This window comes from Falco biarmicus, chromosome 11, assembly GCF_023638135.1.
Source record: "Falco biarmicus isolate bFalBia1 chromosome 11, bFalBia1.pri, whole genome shotgun sequence".
NCBI classification, from domain to species: domain Eukaryota; kingdom Metazoa; phylum Chordata; class Aves; order Falconiformes; family Falconidae; genus Falco; species Falco biarmicus.
The window spans coordinates 33709160-33727425 of NC_079298.1; the positions used below are offsets into that span (position 1 = coordinate 33709160).

The 18266-nt window shown below is 39.7% G+C and overlaps 1 protein-coding gene across 1 annotated transcript in view; it reads right to left on the bottom strand.

Annotated features, from left to right (window-relative positions):
• Positions 1–278: 278 nt before the first annotated feature.
• NIBAN1 (niban apoptosis regulator 1) overlaps positions 279–18266 on the bottom strand; it is a 69537-nt gene continuing 51549 nt past the window's right edge. Inside the window, exons 7-14 of the mRNA XM_056355879.1 lie at positions 12360–12464; positions 12103–12265; positions 10959–11146; positions 10541–10702; positions 7594–7704; positions 6899–7006; positions 5651–5762; positions 279–4690 (exon numbers count right to left, since the gene is read on the bottom strand). Of these exons, the coding sequence (XP_056211854.1) occupies positions 2964–4690; positions 5651–5762; positions 6899–7006; positions 7594–7704; positions 10541–10702; positions 10959–11146; positions 12103–12265; positions 12360–12464 (2676 nt within the window). The 3' untranslated portion in view covers positions 279–2963. The remainder of the gene's footprint in view (positions 4691–5650; positions 5763–6898; positions 7007–7593; positions 7705–10540; positions 10703–10958; positions 11147–12102; positions 12266–12359; positions 12465–18266) is intronic.

The following is an 18266-nucleotide window of genomic DNA, read 5'->3' on the forward strand; positions in this document are numbered from 1 at the left end:
AGGCGGGGGAGCGGCGCGCGGGCGCGGTGGCGCCAGACTACAGCTCCCGGCATGCACCGGGAGCGGGCCGTAGTTCGCGCTCCCTGAGGAGAGCTGCCAGCCGGGCGTCCAGCAGCGAAACTAAGCCCAAAACACACTCCACGGCTGGGGAGAGTGCAAGGCAAGCGTCTCCTTTGCTCGCCCTCCGGCAGCTGCTTGAAGTGCCCCTCCTTTTTTTTTGTAGTACACCCCCCCAAATTAAATTATCACACATGCACAAAACCAGCCTCCCAACGATGGAAGGGAAGAGCTTTTATTTTCATGACAAGCGTTTTTACAAAGTTACAAGCAAGGTACAATGTGTTTCATATCCTGTCCTTTAAAACTAGCAACCCCATGAAATAAAACCGTGGTAATGCCCCCCCAGCCCGCTTCCCTCAAGGCACTGTGGTGCTTGAACCCTCAGCCCTCCAGGCGCTGAAAGGTGATTTATTATTGTTCCTAGTTTACAAGCAAAATAATTCATTCCAGGTATGTGTTGGAAATCCCATGAAAGCGACAAAACTTACTGAATGGGTGGATTATTATAATTTTTAATCAGTGGTCCAACATAATGTTGCAGATTGCTGACCTCTAAATTGCTGTCACCTCTACCCAAGTCTGGTTAAAGACTTAAAAAATATTACTCTATCCATTTGCAGACATCTGAATGTACAGAAAACGTCCACAAAGGCAAAAAATCAGTCCCCTAGCCATGAGGAACTTCTATTTAAGTTGCAGAACAGAGAGATGTATATGCTAGATCTTCCTTGTTCTTTCCCATTCTCCTTGTGAAAAACAAGTATGTTGAGTATCTGTATTCAGCAACTCAATTCTTCAATATTATAGGAAAGTATTACCCAGATCTAAGCCTATGATAGAAATAACAAAAAAATTACTATGATGGGAACCATTATGAAGTATTTTCTGTACATATGTATCTAATTCATATCAGCTGTAAACGGCTTTTGTAGGAGACAGCAGTGTTTTTCACAGACTCACTGTCTTGGTAATCCTCTTTTGTATAAAAAAATGTATTAAAATGCCATATTCCCCGATTTTAGCATGGCTAAAAGAGACTGGTGCTGCTTAACTTTAAAGTACATGTTATAATTTGAAGACACTTAATGTTTGGTACCTATCAGAAATAGCTTATGATTTGCAAAAACAAAGCAGCTGACAGTGAAATAACTAAGGATTTTTTTTAAATACTGGCTGACAGTGGTTTGTGTGTTTACAAATTAGTATTTTTCCATGAAATATAAGAAGGAAATAAGTCAAAGTACTTTTGCAAGGAAAACCTCTGTGACCTGTGATCTGTATCTATACCACAGCATGGCTTCTGGAATAAATAGGAGTTGCATTAATTTTACAATAGTGACTTTGCAGTTGGTTCAGTTGCTCAACAACGTTCCTTACTTATGCAGCAATATTTGCTTGCTCCTCTAGTGTCAATTCTCTGTTAGTATTATAGCATACTTCAATAACATTCAATAATAGATTTGGCACAATTTCTTGAAGTTAAATGCCAACAAAGTCTTGGGACTTTGTTATTTCTTCCCATGTCTTTATGCCTGTAAATCCTGCAGTCCAAACTGTATTTGTCATTAATCTTTGCTGTTCTGTACTGTATTATATTTACTCAGAAACAGTCTGAAGGCCAAATTTTTAAGGTGTTTTAAATTGACCTCTAAAGGGAGGTTTTGAACTCTAAAGGCCATTTTATTAAAATACTGGTTTTAATTTCCAAACTTTCCTGTGCAGTCTTTAAACTGTGCATGCAAATAATGCATATAAGCAACTTCACGCATAGATCCAGGTTTGATGTGGATGATAATATATATGCCAGCTATGAAAGCAGTAGGTCTTATTTTACTAACTGCTTTTGCGATGTGATTCTGCCCTCCAAAACCCAAGCACATGTGAATAACCTTTGGCTGCTTTCTGCTTCAGTTAACATCTGTATTAGACATTATTAGCAATGATTATGATATTTCACAATTATTGCAATTTATTACATAATTTCTGCACCTAAAAAGGCCTACAGAACTGGGTAACTCAGTAAGAATGGGAATGGCAGAACTCTTAATATTCTGCATTAGACAGATGAAAGTGAATATATTTTATGGTGGGAAGTAAACCAGAAAGATGCTGCCTATTGGTTACAATTATTGTAAACATTCTCATCTTTCCCTTCCATAAAATAAAACAAAATAAAATAGCCGTAAAGTGCTCTGGAAGGCTAAATAACCCAGAAGTGCAGAGTGGGACTGAGAAACCTGCTCCCATATTTTCCCCATTTTAAATATAGCAATAAGAGAAAAAAAAATCAGAACACTTGCTTGTCTTTAATATCTGTCAAAACTTCAAAATAATTAAGTGATCAGTTTGCCGAGTTTGCATAGAGTGTGGCTTTTGAGCAACCTACTAAATTAACTATTTGGTCTGTTTAACTACTAAAAGGTGTACGTATTTCCTGTATACTGCATGCAAATACTAAAAGCATCCTTGACTAGAAATGTATGTACCAACCACCTAAGAATCATAGCAGTACTTGTCAAATCCATGCACGTAAAAATCATGAGCTACTCCCCTGCTAAAACACTAAGAACAGTTAAGTTGTTAAAATACCTTTACAGTTGGGGGTGAGTTGCTTTTGAAGCATTCAGTGGTCACATTTTCAGACTTTTTCTATAGCCATAAAAAGTAGCAAATTTTCAGAGAAATATGAGATTCCCCAACAGTAACCCGGTTTTAAACAGTGACGGCTTTAACCAAAAAGAAACGTATTACCCATCTCTCAGGAAGGGTTCCATGCTAAATCTGCAAGAGCTGGTAATACCATAAAGCCCAGTTCCTCTAGCCCTGACCCAAGTAAGTATTCACAATTAAACAGGGATTACTGGAGTAAATAAATCCTGCAGGGCTGGGCTGAAAAATGCTTTTTACTCTTCAGAGTTTTGCTGTGCATAACTGTCTTCTCTGTTTTCCTCTGTGAAAACATCTTTTACTTCGGTGCTTTTTGTTTCTCTGTGTGAAGACGATTCATCTTCTGGCTGCCCTTCACCCCCACTAGCCTCTGTATCTCCTGTCACCTCTTTGGCGCTAACCTTGCTCTGCTCTGGCACCAAAGAAACCGGCACATCTAGCAGTCCTGTTGGGTTTTCTGTATCCAAAACAGGCACTTGCATTGTGTCTGCATTTTCAGCAGGATTATGAAAAAAGCCCTCAGTCCCTGCTTCCACTGGGACAGCATGGTTATTTCCTGTGCCTCCCTCTTCCCCATCTAATCTTTTGCCTTTGGACACGTTTTCAGTGTGTTCCTCTGACTGCAATCTATCACTTCCACAGCTTCTCACACCTGTGTACCAAATGCTTTGCTTCATCTCCACCTCTGCCTTTACCTCTTGAGGTGTATCTGAGCTTTCCACCAGCCATTCTGCTTGTGCCATATTGCAGGCCCCCTTGGACACATTCACTAAATTCATACCATCTGTCCCCAAACTAGATGAAGATGATTGGTCCTCCTTGAACTCTGTGCATTCTGCTGTATCTTTATTCATCATTGTCTGGCTCACTTGAATTTCTGCTGCAGCCATTTTGCTCAACTCGTCCTCTTTATTGTGCTGCTGCAGCTTTAATATCTCATCTTCACAAATCTCCTTTATGTTCTCAGCTGGAGTATCTGCTGGTATCTCAACTGCTACCATCAGCAAACTCTTTATCTCATTCACATCATCAGGGGATTTACAACTCTTTTCTTTTAACCTGCTTTCTTTTTGAGGATTATCCCCAAACCCTTCTTTCCCTGTGTTTTCATCCTGGGCAATAACCCTTGTTTCAGTACTTGCTCCTTGGTCACTGCTTTCTTTGTTACTATCCTCTTCAAACCTTGTTCCTACCACATTTTCTCTCTGAGATAATTTTTCTGAAATTTCTTTTTCTACCTTGATTTTCTCTTCAGCATTCCCTAAAATCTCCGCTTCTGCTACATTATCATGTGGGGAAGTCAGTTTTATCTCAGAAAGTTCTTCCTGTGCTTTGCTTTCTTTTTCAATGCCACCAACAAACGCAGCATCCATTGCTGTTTGACTCTCAGAAGTTACCTTTTCCTCCACTGCCTCTTCATGTACCTTAAGTTCTTTTTTAAGGCTGCCTCCAAAATCTTTCACTGCAGTTTCAGTCCCACAAGCTACTTTTTCCTCCGCAGCTTCTTCTTGTGTCTTAAGCTCTTTCTCAGTGTTCACTACACATTCTGCTTTCACTGAGTCTTTGTTCTCCAAAGAACTTTTTTCCTCTGCAACTTCTTGTTTTGTAAGGGTAGCTGAAAGGGACTCCTCTTTTTTGCCAATGTCTGTACTGATCACTTCTTCACTTTTGCTTGCCTGATCCCCAGCTGTATTAACAGAAGTGACTGCCTCTTTGTCTGATGACTTTCTATAATCAGCATCCTTCTCCCAAGGAATTTTCCCTGTCACAATAAGCGTTTCATCACTTTGAGCTTCAGTGTCTGACATCTCAGCTCGGGCAGTGGAAGGCTTTTTTGCAGGAGTTGTTTGTGCTGACCCTGAAGGGGTCTTTAGGTCTGTTAAGCTGGACACGCTTTCACAGGGCAAATTCAAGTTATCTTCAAAGAGGTTGTGCTTCTTCATAATGGCAGCTTCTTTTATCACTAAATAAAACAGAGAGATCAAACTGTTAATCAAAAATTAAATCTTTGATCTTTAATGTAGCTTGACAGAGGTACATTAAAGAAGTGTTTACGCGAGTTTCTAATGTTATACATTTTGATATTACAGATAACAGTGATTTTCATTTTCAACTTGCTTTTAGTTTACATTTCTTTACTGGGGGGTGGGGATTTTCTCTGTTTTGAATAATGGAACTTCAATGTTGACCTAAGCATTGCTGTAATAGAAAACTAACACAGGACCCACAATGCATGAAGGTAATGTTTCAGTGCAGAAGGATTTACACTGAATATATAAATAAAAGTGTACTCATATTAATTATTATACTGGTGTTTTTGAACAGGAGCACCAAAGAGGGTCTGTTAAAACTTACTGTACGATACATATCCTTGTCTGTTATCTAGGGTATAGATAGACAGACAGATCCAGAAAGATGCAAGTATTTTATTTATCTATATACGCCACCAAGAGTAGTTTAGTTTTCTGACACAAAAGCAGAGAGATCTGCATGGAGTACTGCTCTGGCATCAGTGATGTACTGGAAACTGCATCCAGCAGTTAATTTCATTTGGGGAAATTCATTTGCACTGCCATTAGATATCACAAAGTCTTTGCAAGCAAGAGCATAATCTCACTCCTTGGCTCAGGGAATGAAGATAAAAGGAAGCTGGCGTAATTACGTTTCGTTAGAAATAGGCTCGTGCCAACCTATCACTTTGAGTTTCCCAGATTTAGTAAAGTTGCCCCATAATTCAGATTTTAGGGCTCGTCACACATCTTTAGTGAGCTAAATGAAAACACTGTAGCATTGTAACCACCAGACTTTGGGAGAGTGGGGCCTGGATCTGAAACAGCCAGATTAGAATGCTGGGAAGCTCTGAAGCAGGAGCTCACAGTTGACAGCTGAAACATTACTACTGTCACCTCATGAATGTTCTCACCTTTCAGGGTTTCTTCAAGCAGTGTCTGATATAAAATCTCTTCATACACATTCTCTACTTGGATCACACTAGTGTAATCAGCAAAAATGAACTGCTCATATTTCTGCAGCTCCTGTGCAGACAGAGAAGAAAGGAACAGATGCATAAAAATGAGAGATTTTAGGAGTCCTGCTTCAACACATGGTGTCTAAGCACAAGGGCAACCATTTTATCACCTTGAATATATGTAGAGAGGGTGGAGCTCCACATCATATCTGTGTCATACGGGACAGAGGAAGCAGTGGTGGTGCAAACTTCCCCCGAGCCCATTCTATTTAATTTCCCACGAGCCTTCTGCATTTGTACCTCTACAGAAATGAGCAGTCAGCTCTAGAAGCAAATGCATGACACAACTGACATGTCCAGTCAAGTCTTGATCTTTTACTTGAAAGCCTCCAGATATTTTTATGTAGGTGCCTCTTCTAGAAGGGGGCAGAGTTCATTTACTTTTTATAGACCACCAAGCAGCTGCTTAGTGATAATGACTCAATTATTGTCTAGACAGCCTATTGCGTATAAATCAGTAAGGTAAAAATGTTACACACCTATTAGAAAAACAAACCCAAACCCTGTATCTTCCATGCTCAGTATGGATTTGCCTCCTTGGACAAACATTGAGGCATTTCCTCACCAGCAGTAGCTGAGAACTAACCTACCTATTTAATTAAGGGCAGCAGTGCTGATGCAATTACTTCCATTTAAAATCACGGAAAGGAAGTGCACGGCCTGTCTGCTTGCTGCTCCTGCTGCCCAAGCAGGCATTAGGCTTTGAAGATCATCAGCAGAGGCGGTGTATGGTCACAGCTGCACCTTGGGGTGCTGCTGAAGAGCAAAGCACCCTCTCCCACGGACTGAATTTCAGCCTGCAGCCTGGCTGCTGAACGTAAGGGTAGGCTCATAACCTACAATTGTAACTGTCAAGAGGAGTCTGGTTTGAGGTGACGTCAGATCTATATGGAAGAAATGAAACAGGGATGGGCAAAGAGAAAGAAAGCTGTATATACAGCTTCCCTGTTTCCCAAAATCTTCCTTATGTTCCACATCTACCCAATCCATGAACTGGCAAATTGAAGCATCATTTTGCTAATCAGGCAGCCAATCTGCACAACTCTCAAAAGAAAACAGCTTTACAGAGTTGAGGATTTACTGCCAAGGTGTTAATCCTTCCCTGCCTTTTATTACTGTATCTTTTTAATCACAGAAACCTACTGGTTTGCATGTTGAAGCCAGTGTCTTTTGCATTGTGGGCAAAGTAATCTGTACCAGTGCTTCTTGAAATATCTTCTTCCGGATGGTGCTGCTGTCATAATCATATTGCTGTCAAAACAGACAAAAGGAGAAACAAGCCCAAACATGTTTGGGGTTATTAATCACTCATAGGAGGAACTGGTTCTTGTTACTCTGTGACTGGTGACAGATAAATCCCAAAGGATACCACATCATGGGTGCACTCATGCAAACACAATCAGGGGTTTGAATTCCCATGCAGGTTATTCCAGTTTTTACAAAAATACTCTGAAATTTAGTTTTCTGGAATCTCTTTATCTTCATTTTTTTAATACCTAGCCTAGAATCAGCCCCTGAATGCTCTTTCCAGGTACTTCAGCACTGCCTCTTCTGAATTCTAGGGGTAGGCTAATTATAAAGCTAATAAAAAAATATTTACCCAGATTGACAGCATCATAACCAGCTTGTTTAATTGCAATTAAAGGGGCTGCACATGTAAATACTTTTACAAGGGTCTCCCCAGAATTAGGTTTTACCCCCAAAATGAGGAGCTTTGCTAAGTGCCACCCAACCTCTTCTTTCAAATACTGAGCTAAATTCACATAAAATAAATTCTCCATTTCCAACAAGGCAGAACCCAAGGTCCTCCTGTGCAAGTGCTGCTGAATTACACTTACCTTCAGTACTCTCAGCTTGACTTTTTCAATAGTTGTTGCAACTTTCACTGAGTCTGCCTGGGGACTTAGAGAGAACAACTGCTCAAAAGTATAAACTGCATTTTCCATCAGCTAAAAATAATAAATAAAAAAATCTGTTAAAGACCAATAACATAAAAATCCTACCTATGTAAAGAAGCACTGTAAATATAACTATTAACTTAGATTGTATTTTTGAGAAGGTGAATTGGAGAAAATATAACGGGCCTAAGATCAATAAATATTTCCAGTACTTTAAATGATTGTGAAAGGGGAAGGAAAGCCTTGTTTAGTTTAGATTGCAACACTCAGTTTTGGAATGGGAAACCCAAAAGAAGATTATCTAATGCAAGAGAATAAGAAAATGAAACTGCCTCAGCATCTCTCTTGAGTTTATAGGCAGGTTTATACTAGGAAGTCTGCTAATGTAACTAAACAAACAGTTCCAGCAGCAAACTTGCTCAGAGTAGATTAATTAAAACGTCCAAAATTTTTCAGCTGTTTCAGTTCTCTGAAGGCTAACATGCACAGAAATGTCACAATAAATAAAGCAAATTAAGCCTTGGTATCATTATTATGCTATCACAGCACAGTAGCATATATATATTATCTCATGTCACCATCTAAACTTACAGTGACAAGGACAAGAAGTAAAATTGATTGTCTACATATAAAGGCCATACATAAAACTGATTATCCATAATAAGAATCCCATTGACTCCTACCAGATTTTTATGGTCTTAATCATTAATACTACAGATAAATTATTTTTAAAAGTAATTAATCAGTAGCTGTCCTTATAATACAATTATTCACAAAAATTGCACAGAGCACAATTATTTCTCACAGAATTATGTTAGGCTGGCATTTGCCATATTTTCAGGTTATCCAGAGAGTCATTAAAAATATTAAATCCCCTACTCTGAAAAGATATTTCAGAAAAACAGTACTGCAAGCGGTAATTATGTCTACTTAATGAGGTTTTGCCTTTTTTAGCTAAGTGTTTCCATTCAAATTTTAATATATTCTTATTGGAGGAGTACAGAAACAAGCCCAGAGAGGCTGTCCACATGGCTGGGTCTTCCTCTGTATCCCATGGGACCCATCCCAGTCAATATACATAGACAGCCATATACTGTAGAGGACTTCTTGTAGTTTGTAAATGAGTATGTACATACTTATGGATAAGACATGCTTTCAATTCCTCCTTGGCTAGCAGTATTTTCATGAATGAAAATACGCAGTGACAAATGTTGAAGGCTGATTTTTGTAACTGGCTTTGCAGATAATGTAGCGTTGGACTATACAGACTGTGTTTACAAGTGGCAATGGAGAAGATGGAGGTTTACTCAATTTGTGGATGCATCAGAAAGCTGTACAGTAAATACTCATGCACAGCAAGACCTTGGATGCAAGAAAAAGACAGGATCAGTGTAGAGTTAAGTGAGGCTAATTAAAGATGAACTACTCACTTTTTATTTCAATTTTTATTGGAAGCAAATCATAAATTGGTGTAGTTCTGGTGAAGTCACTGCAGCTGCTTTATTAATGCCAGTTGAGCATTCTGCTCCCAAATTTCCTAAAATTGGCCACTAGAGGATGCCAAGCTCCCAACCCAAGGAATCCTCCTCCAGCCTCTGCCCAGTTAAAAGTTAAACCAAATGCTTCTTTTAAGACTACATGAGCATAGCCATGTCTCGCCTTACTCGTTAATAAAATAAATGTCCATGGACACAAAGTGAAACTACATACTATTTTTATGAGAAAAATACCAGCCTTTTAAAGAGAGAGAAGCAATACCAGCATTTTTAGAACAACTTGTGCTTTAATTTAACTTATTGATTGTCAGTTTTGACTCGTGCTGTTCAGAAAAAAACACCACTTGGTTTGCATGGGATCTATTTTCTGTCTGCTTCTTTGTCTTGCCTCATGGTCTTCACTTACTGAAAGACATTTTATCTGGCAGCATTCTGGAACGGTCCCCCCGAAAGACCCAGACATGAAATCAGAATTTTATTTCTGAATAATTCTTTGGCTGCTGATCACAGCTGTACTTAGAAGAGCTGCTTTTAGGAAAACCCTGTTCCAGCACTGTGCTAGAGACTTGCTTTCCATATTCATAACTCCCACTCTGTAGAACTGGACCAGCTCCATTTCACAAGATTACTGACTAGATTATTTAGTTTCTCAACTATGGATTAAAATCACAGGGTTCAACATAGAGATACAAGGCCAAATCTGCCTTGTGATCTGGCAATCGAAGTAAGTCTACTGGCCAGTTCCTAATAGATTTCTGGCCAGGCATCCAAAAGAAATAAAAGCAAAGCAAAATTATAGCCTATACCAACATACACTAAAGGAAAAAGAGATAAGAGTTCATTTTAAATCTGAAATTATGTCGCCGCTTCAACCATTCGCATGAGGATTGAAGTTGCTTAAAGCACCTACATGCAGCTATATCCTGAGACGTCACCTGTGTCCAAGTAATTGCCAGTTTCTAACATTAATTGCCTTACTTCATATTAATGAGAAAACACACTACTAAGGAGGAGACATTCCATTTTGGTAAAATGTATTTAAGACCCTTCCTGAAAAATCAACCTTTTGGTGGTAAATTTTAGCCACCGCATTGGTTACAACCACAACTTTCTTGGGTGCTGAGACGCTGAGAATTCAGAACATGAAAGTGCAGGGGAAGAAAGGATACATCCAAAATTTTTGTTCCTTGCTGAGACTCACACACGCAACCTCACAAATATAAATGTCAAACATCTTCTAGCTCTGATTTTCTTAGGTTTTGTTACCTGTACTTTGATTTGAGAGATATTCTGGCGCTCTTGCTCAACTTTTTATCAAGATTACTTTGAAGCAGATTAGAAGGACAAACCTAACCTGTTCTCCCAGGAGGAAAAACTGGATCTTACAGTACCTCTTGCATGAAGTTCTGTGTCCTCTGAATCACAAAATCAATATGATAGACCTTGAAGCGACTCTTGAGGTCCTGAAGGAGCTCCTGGAGGAGGTTCACTTTCAGGTAGCAGGGCTCCATTTTCACAGAGTTGAATGGTAGGTTCATAAGCTGATCCACATTCTGCATTCCAGTGGAGGAAGAACAGGTTTTGAGAGAAAGCAACCTGAGGCGAATTTTTAATAGAGAATGTAACAGTGGCCCTAAAACAAATTCTGGTATCTACACTCTAGTTGCTCAAATACCAGAAGACTTTCAAAATGACACAACCAAATGCTAAACCCCTACCACCTGGGAAAGCAAATGGTGCTGTCAGCCAAGTTCTAGCTAGAAGGTTCTTGTGCTAATATAAAAGGTTCCAAATATATTTTTGTCTTACCTCCTTTAGCTTCATGATATCGTTTGTCTTCTGGAAGTCCTGGATGATTTCATTAACTTCTTTATCAAAAAGTGAGCGGACTTCAGTGAATCCAGAACTCACTGGACCCATGAGCTCCTCTAATATTGACGTGAGAAACGGCTGGATGTTTTCTGTGCAGCACTTCTGGGCAGGCTCAGAAACAGTGGCTGGAGTGTAAGACAATACAACAGCAGCATTTAGGCTACTAAGAGATATAGTGAAAAAAGTAATCTGATTCACTTTACAACAAATTAAATTACTGTATTTTTCCCTGGAGTCACACCTCCATAAAGATGATGAGGGTGATGAAAGGAGAGTTTTTAGTTTTATGAATGACAATGAAACATCTTTCCCATGCCCCACCTCACCAAAGGCTAGTGGCTTGGGGGCCCTGTGGGAGCAGAGGAAAAGGCAGCTCTAAGTATTTATACATACTGGGAGGTTTGCACAGAGCATGGCCACGATCACTCTATAAGGAGGCACCTGAACTTGGTACTCTACAGTTCACTGAAAACTTCCTAGTCTGGTAAGTAAGAATATCAACAGAACACCCTGAGTTTTATCAAAATAGCTCCTAAATTATCAGCTATTTCTTTATTTGCTAGCGTAAGCAACATCAGCTAATGTTTCACCTGCTTTTTACACTCATTTTTATAGTCATAGAAAAATTATACTTAGTTTAAAACCACCTAAGAAGCCCTTTGGTTTAAATAATCTTTGGTAGCCTATGAATTTTCACATAACCAGAACCTGGTTTTGTGGAATATTCCTAGACATCAGGTCAAAACCACTACACTTTTAATTATGCTCATGTGACCTGTCTCTTCATTACATAAGGCTGTCCAAGTGAAAATGAAAGCAGAATGAGAAACTCTAATCAGGATACTCAAAACCTGTCAGCTCTAGAAGACCTGGTATTTTCACAGGTATCACACTGGCCACAGGTATCAGTTCCCATCAAAGGCAGCTGAGGCTCAAAATATTTGTTCCCTGAAAACCAGTGTCTCCAACTGGATTTTTCAAAACACATGAGGATTTCAAAACAATGACAACTGGTAATTTAAGCAACACAAAAATGAAACATTAAAAAATTGCTCCAAAACACAGCTGTTCCTCCACTAACCATTAATTTTTCCAGCTAAGAAGTTCTTGGAGTTCAGAATCTGATCCATGTCTGAACGAATGGTTCCTTCAAGAGATTTTGCAAAATCTCTGCATTCTTCTTTCAAGGTACTTAATCCTTCTGCCACCTGCTGCTGGACTAAGCCGTAAGTTTCTTCTACGATCTAAACCCAAATCAAATTAAGAAGCATAGATCAGAATCAGCATACACAGACAATTGCTATGAGAAATAACTACCCTGCAAATATCAGTACTTACACTAAACCAGGCCCGCTTCCTATCATTCCGCTTGCCTTTCATTTTAGGCAGGATCATTGTCTGAAGGTTAGGCAGAAGTTCCTCCATCACAAGGTTGCTCAGGATCTATATGGTCAGAAGATTAAAATGGCATTTTCACACACTGTTCTTCATCTGAAAACTGAGCACTTGCATCACAGAGTGACGTGCAAACACAGGCAACCTCAAATGTACAGTGGCTGAGCTACTCCAGGTTACCAGGAGGGCTGGATTTAAAATACTAGATATGCCTGAGGGAAACTCCATGCATTTAATCTGAAGCATTTTTCACTGAAAGACTTTGAGGCAATCGACATCAATGAACAAAGATGTTGAACTACAAAGCCTGTTTAAACTTACTGCATGCTATTATGAAATTGCCATGTGCAAATCAATAGAGCTAAAATGATCGATATCAACTGAGTAACTGGATCAAAAACATTTGAAAAGTTGGTTTGCTGACTGATGCTTCCCCAAACTGACCTTGCTGTGGGACATGCACACCCTCCCAGAGAAGGTACCATTGAAAAGAAATTGTTCTAAAAATTCGTCAGACAAAGGATGCTTCTGATACGAATATATTTGGCCAAGAAAAGAAAGATATGACTGTACCAACATGAATCTCTAGCACTTTTTTGGGTGAGCACCAACTTCACAATTCAAACAAGAAAAGAAGGAGATCCCAGGAAAAACATGATCTAGAACAAAAAGGGAACCCAGAAATGTGGGTAACATGTGAATCAAGTAATTCTACCCTATCTGATCTTTTTATTTTTTTTTTTTTTTTCAAAAATGTGAAACATGATCCAAAAGATTCATTAGCTTCAGCCTAATCCTGAGGCAAAAGTGATAAAATAAATAGCTGTTGGGAGTTTGGGAAAAACTTTTCAAGCGATTTCTTTTGTCACTAAAAGACGACTATACTGGTCTAAAACCAGTAAAACTTTCACACTGTAGAATTCGTATATGTTAAAGCCTCCTCCCAACACCTCCAGACTCTTGAACAAAAGACATGTTATATATATAACCAAGACATTCTGTGACAAAGGTGCACCACAGCAGAAAGACAAGGGAAGAAGAGTGTCAAAAGGCCTTTTACACATCAAGCATTCCTGATGGATGTTGGAAAACTGAGGAAAAGGTATCATCACCCCATTTTTTGATTGTTTCTGTAAGTATATTGTTGTTCGATTATTGCTGTATTTCTCTAAATTGACACCGAGTACTTTTCTCCCTCAAGAACATTTTCAGTTAAAAACAGGATTCAGTGGTTGTGGAAGAGATGCATCACCCTCTCTGATCCCAGCATCTAACTGGCAGTTCAGACTTGCAGATGGTTCCAATTCAAAAGAAAAGATATCAGACTGGGAATACAGATGATACCAATTTGGGGGAGTGGTCAATACGCTGGCAAGCAAGGCTGTTATTCAGAGGGACCTAGACAGCTGAAGAAATGAGTGGACAAAAACCTCATGAAGTTCAGCAAAAGCAAATGCATAGTCCAGCATCTGGGATAGAACAATCTTGTGCACCAGTATAGGCTGGTGACAACTGGCTGGAAAGTAGTTTTGCAGAAAGGAACTTGGGCATCCTGGTGGACAAGAAATGCAACATTGGTCTGCAGGGCTGCCCTCACAGCAAAGAGCAACATCAGGTTGAGGGAGCAAAACGTGCCCCTCTGGTCAGTACTTGTCAGACCACATCTGGAGTGCTGTTCAGTTTGGAGTTCCCCAGTACAACACAGATCTTGAAACACTGGAGTGATTCCAGCGGAGGTCAACATGATCGTCAGGAGATGGAGCACACGACATGTGAGGAGAGGTGGAGGGAACCGAGTTTGCTCAGCCTTAAGAAGATTAGGCTCAGAGAAGACCTTATTGCTGTCTACAACTACATATTGGAGGATGCTGGGCAGAGCCAGATTTTCTTGGAAACGCACAGGGAAAGGAAGAGGGTGACCATTACAAGTAACAACAAGGGAAACAGTAATCATGTATCCAGAAATATTTTTCACCATGCGGGCAGTCAGGGGAACAAGTCATGCAGTCTCCAACCTTGGATATCAGAACGCAGCTACACAAAGTCCCTGAAGTTGGCTCTGCTTTGAGTCGGGGACCAGGCCAGATAATCTCCAGGGATTCCCTTTTAACAAAACTGTTCTCTGGTTCTGTGGTTCTGTTGATTGTGTCACCCAACTTTCTACAGAGGAAGCATCAAAATCTGGCTTCTTCAATTCAGAAAGAATGAAATGGTGTGAGACAGATTCCTGGTTTCATGCACTGGCACCCATTTCAGAAGTTTTCTTCAGAATTACCCATTTTGTCAGGCTTTGCACCTCCTACGTCCAGATTTGAACTACAACTTCTTCCTTGCCCATCCTACTCAGATACAGCAAACTGGCAATAAATACACAGAATTACAAGCGTACACCTCATTTTGAGAGTCTAAGCTCTCAAAGTCTAAGTCTCAAAAAACCTCCAGTTTTTTTATTTATGAACACTGTATCTCTGGCCTGAGAAAGCTGCAAGACCTCTCTTTCTCCTGCACTTTCTTCTTGCCATTGGCCAACAAGGCAAACTATGCAAGCAGAGGGAAGCAGTTCATCATGGCACCTGCTCTATTTCTATTTCTTTGTGATCTCAGGACTCTGAACACATTTTCTATGGAGGCATCTTATCAGTGCGGGGGATATATGCTGGGTTCTTGAATTTCTCTACTTAAAGTGTCTTGATTTTCAACTAAAGAACTCAGTCCCGTATTTGGTTCACTCATTACTCATCCTCATGATTCAGAGGAGGGAGGGACATCTTTTATTTCTGGACATGCTCATAGATCTTGCCCAGGTATGTTTGTACTGGCCCACAGTTACAGATGCACTGCTGCCACTTTATGATGACAGAGGCAATACTATCATGCATGTGCTATACAGAATGGCACATAACCCCTTCATCAAGGCTTTTTATCTGCCCTGACTGTACAGTGCATACGAGGTTGTCCACAGCCTCTTGAAAGCTTTGAATTGCAGTGGATATCCTGCAAATCACAAAGAGACACAGTAACCCTACAAAAAGGCAGACAAAATGCATCGTAAGTTTATGTACATTTCTCATTTACTCTGGGTAAAGGATTACTAGCTTGCTCAACAGTTTCAGTAAAGTCTCACGGACAATGTATGTAGTCTTCCTTTCTCTCCAGTGGGGCTTGAACAGAGTTTTTGCAAAGTGATGTGGATTTGAACCCAGCTCTTTTCCTTGCTTCAGCAACAGCCCAGCTTGGTCCTTGTTCAAGGATCTCTGCCCTGATGCACCCAGCTGATGGCTGAGCCAATACAGAGTGCAAAAACACTGCTCAACTTCACATTTTCATCGTGCCAGTGCTTTTCCATTTCTGCCAGTGCTTCCTGACATTCAACCTCATGTATTATAGCTGCCTCAACGGGTTTTAGGCATGCACCAATAACATGATAGGGAAATGGCAGGGATTTATTTAGACAGTAAAGGTAAGAAAGAAAAGGCTCTGACTGCATGCCACGGTGTAAAACAGAGTACCCCCTGGGCACAAGACACCCTACAGAAATAGAACACACAATACCCTACTTTATTAATATGCTTCTAATATAGCTATAATATGCAACACCCTATTATTGTTGTTCCATGCCACTGAAGTACTTAAAGATTATGCCACAGCACTGCTTTGGGTTCAGCTATGCTGACTCAAATACCTGTCAAAACTAATTCAGGTCCTAAACTAATGGGTCACTTAAAAAAAAATCTCACAAATAAGTCAAACTAGAGCACCACAGACCAAATTATAAATGTGACAACAAATCAAACATACTCTGAAGAATCTGAGCTCTCTGGAATAGTTTTTAGGAATGCTGGATTTGTTTTATATTTCTGTATAGAAAGGTGCACTGTAGCGGTTTGGGGTTTTTTAATCTCTTAATTCAGCTATCCTTGATTTACTAATATGCTATTTATACATTCATGTAGTACTGATCAATGGAGTTACACAAATATAAAATTGGTGTGTTGTAGTGCTCTCACTATGTGGCTGTACTGTCACTTATAAGAAGTGTCCAAAATGTCCCTGTTTTAAACCTGTATTTCAGCACTGAACCTACAGAAAAATACCATCTACAGTTGAATTTATCCTTTGTTAGTAATGAAACCTTAAAAATTAAAAAGAACAAAACCAAAACCAGTAAAAGAACTTTTATGCCACAAAAAAAAAAAAAATTAGGAGGTCTTCAGCTGAGTGACTGAGTACTTGCTAATAATGTCGCAGTACCTAGGCAGAACTGCGTGAGCTAATGCTGCAGAGACTCTGTCATTATAAATGAATGTCAGGGAATATATTTACTGGCATTCTGCAGAGATTTTTACAGCAACAAATTGTAGCTTGTTTGTTCCAAACCATTCACTTAGCTTGGATATTTGCCTAAAATAATTACTGTATTTGGTCAAAGCAGGCATGAGAACACACTATACTTACAGAATGAATTATTACTAAGAAGATAATAGCATAACTAGCCTCGATGCCTTCTGATTATAGCTCTCTTGAGGTATACAGGTTATGAGTAAGTAGTTGGCAAGCAATAGGAAAAAACATAAAATGAAACTAGCACTATAATAGCCCCATAACTCGCGGGAAGAGGGGAGGAGAGAGAAACCTCACTGCCTCCACTGGAAGGATGGAACTCCTTATACTAAGAAATTAATTATCAGATGTTAGCAGGAAAGTTCAATCCCTGACATGATGGCACTGCGAAAAACACTGTTTATAGATTCTTCTCCAGTTTTCACATTTTTCAGCATTTCAGAGGTAGACTTCTCCTAAAAGAATAATCTGGTTTCTTGAAACAAAACCCTGGATCATGAACTCTCTGTCAGGCTTTTTTCCATTTTCCCAAAGGGAAGCCAGATTTCATCAAGGAAAACACCCAACAGCTGGTACTAAAGTAAATATTTGCTGCTGAGCGCTCAACACTTTGGAAAAAAATTATAAATCAGAGCCCGAGTAAGGTCTCAATTGCACTAAAAGACATCTGGAGTGATGCCAGAGGGATCAGTGGAGCTCCTTCAACTACCATCAGTGCCCCAAAGCTGCTCATTCAGGTGTCCAAATACAGACCCAGACCCTGAGCTTAGCATCTCATTTTTGAAGAACTGAGGTACACAATTCTTGGTGTTTGAAGTGTGACTGTGTTACTATGCCAAGCGCTGTTTCAGAAGTCTGGCACAGTAAGTAGGTCTATCAGTTTACTCACTCAGGACTAAAAGCTTCATTCCCAAAGAACAGGGAAAAGCAAAATGAAAAGATTCTTCAAAATTCATGTCTAGCTGCTATCCTGTTCTTCGTAAAGCCTGATCTCCAATGGCATCTGGAGGCATTACAAGACAAGCAACAGGAAACTGTTGTGTTCTGTAACAAAGGTAATAGCAACAGAAGAAAAAAGTATCTCTTACCTGCAAATAGCTGTCATGAAAGACAGAAAACCAGAGCACGGCCCAGTGCAGCTGACAGTGAATATCTGCTGCGTACAAACCGTGGGTTCTGAGTTTCGTGTGTGTTGCCTTTGGTCTCACTCATTTACCAAAACTATAAACAGCAGCAAATGTGGTAGTGAGACCGTTAGCAAGTGCCTTGTTTTAGACACAGTATTTATTCACCGGTTGACCCCGTGACATAAAGTTAAAGTAGACATACGAGCTTTTTCTGGAAACATGGCCATCCCTACATTCCAGCACAACACAACGATTTCAGTTCACAGCACACTTTCTTTCCCTTTCTAGCAAAAAATTCAAAATGGGGTTTATCTTGAAATCTTGGGTATTTCTACCTACTAGATTTTCTTCTTAAAAGTGCATTTTTTTACAAAGAGGCTTT